The 5,712-nt window shown below is 35.6% G+C and overlaps 1 protein-coding gene across 1 annotated transcript in view; it reads left to right on the plus strand.

The window, feature by feature from the left end:
* LOC137624583 (TATA box-binding protein-like 1) overlaps positions 1–5,308 on the plus strand; it is a 44,791-nt gene extending 39,483 nt beyond the window's left edge. The window contains 3 exon segments of the mRNA XM_068355523.1: positions 284–461; positions 3,648–3,742; positions 3,842–5,308. Of these exon segments, the coding sequence (XP_068211624.1) occupies positions 284–461; positions 3,648–3,742; positions 3,842–4,026 (458 nt within the window). The 3' untranslated portion in view covers positions 4,027–5,308.
* The last annotated feature ends 404 nt before the right edge of the window (positions 5,309–5,712 follow it).

Consider the following 5,712-nt stretch of genomic DNA (forward strand, 5'->3'; position numbering starts at 1 on the left):
GTTCAGGACTAAGGCTTCACAGATTTTTTTGTTCAGGACTAAGGCTTCACAGATTTTTTTGTTCAGGACTAAGGCTTCACAGATTTTTTTGTTCAGGACTAAGGCTTCACAGATTTTTTTGTTCAGGACTAAGGCTTCACAGATTTTTTTTGTTCAGGACTAAGGCTTCACAGATTTTTTTGTTCAGGACTAAGGCTTCACAGATTTTTTTGTTCAGGACTAAGGCTTCACAGATTTTTTTGTTCAGGACTAAGGCCTCACAAATTTTTTTCTCGTTCTTCAGGTTCCACGTCAGAAGATGAAGCCAGAAGAGCAGCCAGAAGGATAGCAAGAGTAATACAAAAGCTAGAGTACCCAGCTAAGTTCAGAAATTTTCGAATTGTAAATGTTCTGGGTACGTGTACGATGCCATTCAACATAAAAATTACGCCGTTTAGTCAAACATATCGAGAAGCTGCAAGGTATGTGTATTTTAGTAGTATCTGGGATAGTGATTATGTTAGCTAGTTAGGGGGAAAATTAGTCTATTGTTTGAAAAGTTGCTCTATAAAATTGTTCTATTAACCCTTTTACCCCCAAAGGACGTACTGGTACGTTTCACAAAAGCCATCCCTTTACCCCCATGGACGTACCGGTACGTCCTTGCAAAAAAATGCTATAAAAAAATTTTTTTTCATATTTTTGAAAATTTTTTTGAGAAAATTCAGCGATTTTCCAAGAGAATGAGACCAATCTGACCCCTCTATGACAAAAATTAAGGCTGTTAGAGCAATTTAGAAAAAATATACTGCAAAATGTGCTGGGGAAAAAAATAACCCCTTGGGGGTTAAGGGTTGGAAATTTCCAAATAGGCTGGGGGTAAAAGGGTTAAAAATTAATCACATAATTTTTGCTTTTTTAAATTTCATGTAAATATATACGGATGCAAAAAAGTGACTGCCGTAAGTCAATTCAGATAGGTTATATGATATTTTTAATGTTTGTATTGTTACTAGTCCAGAAGCTTGGTTTAATTGATATTGACCTATCATCATCATCATCTCCTATGCCTATTGACGCAAAGGGCCTCGGTTAGATTTCTCCAGTCGTCTCTATCTTGAGCTTTTAATTCAATACTTCTCCTTTCATCGTATCCTACTTAGCGCTCCGTAGTCCTCAGCCATGTAAGCCTGGGTCTGCCAACTCTTCTAATACCTTATAAAGCCCAGCTGAATGTTTGGTGAACTAATCTTATTTTCAGTTTGGTGACCTATAGTTTTTAAAAATTTTATAAATTTTTCCTTTTCCTTTCCCTTCCATAAATATATGCTTTTAGTAAAGGAAGGAACATTCTAGTGATAAATGGTAACTGACATGCCAATATCTTTTTTTTTCTCTCTCTTCATGTTCTCGATCTTGAGAGCCTCTGAACACAACTGACACGAATGTACCCACAGTTCTGTTCAGACGCTCTCAAGATTGCTTTCTTATTACTGCTCGTAAAGATTTCTTCCCTGGTTTTGTTGGCATAGTGAGTGCATGGGAATTGTTTCTAGGAGATCATGATCTGTATTCCCTTTGGATATCGTGCCGTGAGCAATATCGTGATTTAAATAAGAGTGTTTCTCCTGGTAACTCTTAAAAACAATGTTTCAATGGTTTCTGATGAAGGTAACAGTTAAAAGCCCAAAAGAAATCTTACTGCTAGTTCATGGGAAAAGCCTGGGAAGACCGGGCTAGTGGATTATTGTAGGGATTTCGACGACAGTGACACACTGCCACCTTTAGACATTTGGCATAATTAGCCAATTTTCAATAGTGATGAAATTAATAAACTTTTGATATTGATAGCTTTCTTTGTTCAAGTTCAGTGAATCCTCTCTAAACCTTGCCTAACTCACCAAGTTTGGGTCTAATGATAGTTGTTTCTTACAGTAAGGGTTTTGAAAATTCGCTGCTCAGTCCAGATTCAAAAGTCTCTCACTCTTGTATTCTTTCATTACTTTAGACCGTTCTGCTGCCAAGCCCTTTCAGTTATGCAATTTTTTAGCAATTTTTTTTTTTAATTTAAAAACCATTTGAAAGGGAATTTTTAGTCTCGAAAGGTTGTACATGGGAACTTTTCTTAGCTTTCCTAAATTTTTCTGTATACATTTTATCAATGCATAGAAATTGCTTTCAATGGTGGCTATTATTTCTCTAGATTTTTTTTTTTGAAAAGTGAATACAGATTGTAGCCAGTAAAAATCCCTGTCTTTACATGTTAAAATTGCAAAAATTTATTAATATAAAAAAAGTAGTAGTAATTTCTCTCTGAACATTTCATGTTTTGAGAGATTAGGCTAGTCTTCCAGTTTTTTGGGTTGTAGAGATTTGTTGATTACACATTAGTAGGCATAAGTATTGGCGTTTAGCAGTAATTTCCTTCAATACTGGGAATCCTAGTGATATAGTCATCATATTTCAGGGTTTGTTTTCATAGCAGTTTTGTCTAGAAAATGGCTGACAGTCCATATTATTAAAAATGGGGTACCACAAATTGCTTATTATCAGTGAATAGAAATGCCATGAAAGCTGTACAAGTCATTAAAATCCCTTAGTTCAACAAATTGTTTTCATTTCTCATCTAATTCAAGTTTTTGATTTCTGTTATTGTCTATGAGGTTTGTTATACCAATATGTATGACAGTCTGCAAAAAGTCATATTGTGATACTACCACTAGAGAGTTATGGCATCTTTGACATGCCAGACAGTATTACATTAAATCCTTCTCTTTGGTTACGGCTTAATTTTCCCTTGCCTACACCGAATAGTCTGCCTTAAACTTTCCACGTTCTTCTCTGTCCTCGTACACCTGTCGTCACTGAGATTACCAAACAATTCTTCTTTGCTCAAGGGGTTAACTACTGCAATATAATTTTTCAGTGGCTGCTTTCCTCTTGGTAAATGTAGAAGAGAGACTAGCTATAGTATGCAGTTCTTCTAGGAGAAGGACACTCTAAAATCAAACTATCGTTCTCTAGGCTTGGTTAGTGCCATAGCCTCTGTACCATGGTCTTTCACTGTCTTGGGGTAGAGTTCTCTTGCTTGATTGTACCTCAACCATACTACTGTATTGTCTTATTTCTCTTCTTGTTATTTTCAAGTTTTTATACATACATACATACATATACCAAGGCACTTCTCCCAATTTTGGGGGGTAGCCAACATCAACAAATGAAATAAAAACAAAAAAAGGGGACCTCTACTCTCTACGTTCCTCCCAGCCTAACAAGGGTCTCAACTGAGTTCAGCTGGTACTGCTAGGGTGCCACAGCCCACCCTCCCCCGTTATCCACCACAGATGAAGCTTCATAATGCTGAATCCCCTACTGCTGCTACTTCCGCGGTCATCTAAGGCATCGGAGGAAGCAGCAGTTTTTATTGTTTATATATAATAGATTTTTTTACTGTTGTTATTCTTAACTTGTATGTTTCCTTATCTCCTTTCCTCACTACGCTATTTTTCCTGTTGGAGCCCTTGGGGTCGTAGAATCCTGTTTTTCCAACTAGGATTGTAGGTTAGCAAATAATAATAATAATAATAATAGTAATAATAATACTGTGATGATATTGGTTAAGTTTACATCCAAGATACATGTGCGTAACTCACTGTTTTTATTTTCAGTTATGAACCAGAGTTGCATCCTGGTGTTACCTATAAAATTGACCATCCTAAAGCTACACTGAAAATATTTTCAACTGGAAGTATTACAGTTACAGGTTAGTACAGTATCAAATTCTCTCTTGTCTATTAGATCAGTTTGTATTCTGTACTTGATTGTAACTGTACATCATTAATTCCTGTTATTTTTCTTTCAGCTCCTAGTGTAAGTAATGTGCAGTATGCCATAGAGCATATATACCCTAAAGTACAATCGTTTGCAAAAGCAAGAACCCCAGAGGAAATAGAAAGAATGCGGCAAATGAAGGAGGAGAGATCTCCAACGCCTGTATCTTCAGACGACGAATCATTCTCAGAATTTCCTGATTATGAAGACATATAAGATGTCATTGAATTAGGAAAGGGATTTTAGTGAACTTGACCGTACTAGTGCAGCAGTCGGACTTTTAATGTTGAAAAATAAGTGTATCATGGTGCTAAGTGGCTGAGTAGGCCTCATTGACTGATACAATATACCATCATCGTTAGTGGCACATCTGAGCCAATAATGTATGACAGAGAAACATGACTGTCTCAAGTGATGCCTAGTCCAGTGTTCTTGCAATACCCACCGACAGTGTGTACTGTTATTTAATAGGCATTTTTTTTTGTGCCTCTTTGATACATAGCTCAGATGTGTGTGAGAGATTGTCTTTCACTCTTAAGCTATCCTGCAGAACAATAGTCGTAATGATTAGTGGTGTGGTTTGGTGTAAAATTTAACCACACAGAATAAAATAGACTAAAAGAACTGCCTATGATACCTGAAGAGCTTCTGTGAAGATCTGTTTATCCTATTTTTATTTTATTTGTAACTGTTTGTGTCTTAAATCGTAAGTTGTTCATGGGCATATTTCAATGTTCTGAGCTTGTGTAATAATATTAACATTTACTGTGTATTTAATATACCATTCCCAAAGACATGCCAAACTAATGCTTTCTCAGCCTGTATTCCTTAAACAGCACGTGCACATTGGCAACAATATTCAACTACGCTATTGGTATGTGACTGAGAAGGTCTTGGTTAATATACATACTAGTAGGAATATATTTACTATTGTTGCTTCTCACTTAATTTAGATTGTGTGTTATTTGACCAATTTTCATTGAGCACAAAATGCAGGTATGGAGAGGCATGAACCTGTTAGTCATGTATTTTGAGCTAAATTTCGTTGGAATTATTTCATATTTAAGCTTCATACAGCAAATTTTGACTCTGGGACAGAGGTGAACAACAAACTTACCAGTGAAGTGCCTAAATGTAGATGTCTTCCTGTTCTCTGTCTGTGGACCTTAGGCTTGTTTTGCAATCTTCACCTACATACTGTACATAGATAAATTGGCATTTGAGAGGCTCAGAAAAAAGAGATCGTCATCAGTTCCCCCTCCCCAATTCTTGTTTTCATGAGGAATAGATCATTGTAAAGTTCTCTGCAATTTGTGGACTGTCCTTTATTTATTCTTTGGTGGTGATGCACCTTCTGTCTTGTTTCCGATATTCTTATTTTTTACACCTTACATACTCGTGTATCATGTACCTTAAGGTATGCTTTTGCAGTTTCTACAATTTAATCATGCACTGTAATAGTGTAGTCTTAATTTTAATATATTTTTTTTATTGATCATTGGTGTTTTATTAATGAAGTAAATAATGGCTGGTGTTTATCATCTGTAAGGCGATTGTATCGCTGCTGCGATTTTACATTTCATTTTCGCTGGGCTAAATTCTGGTCCTCAAGAATATAGGTACGAAATTTCATATTTTTTCATGTATTTGGATTTTTTATATCTTTTAGTGTTTTTATAAAGAAAAGAGAGAGTTTGAGAAGCTATAATTTCTAAGTTTATTTTTCAAATACCATACAGTATAGTAATAAGGTCAGAGACCACTTGGAAAACTATTTTTTATATTGTGAGGAGTTTTATTCAAACTAATTGGTGCAGCACTTTCAGTTTTTCATCTTATTTTACTCAGTCCTGTTGATAGAATTAGAATGCTGAAAATACTCTACTACACACCATAATGTGG

This window comes from Palaemon carinicauda, chromosome 31, assembly GCF_036898095.1.
Source record: "Palaemon carinicauda isolate YSFRI2023 chromosome 31, ASM3689809v2, whole genome shotgun sequence".
NCBI lineage: Eukaryota > Metazoa > Arthropoda > Malacostraca > Decapoda > Palaemonidae > Palaemon > Palaemon carinicauda.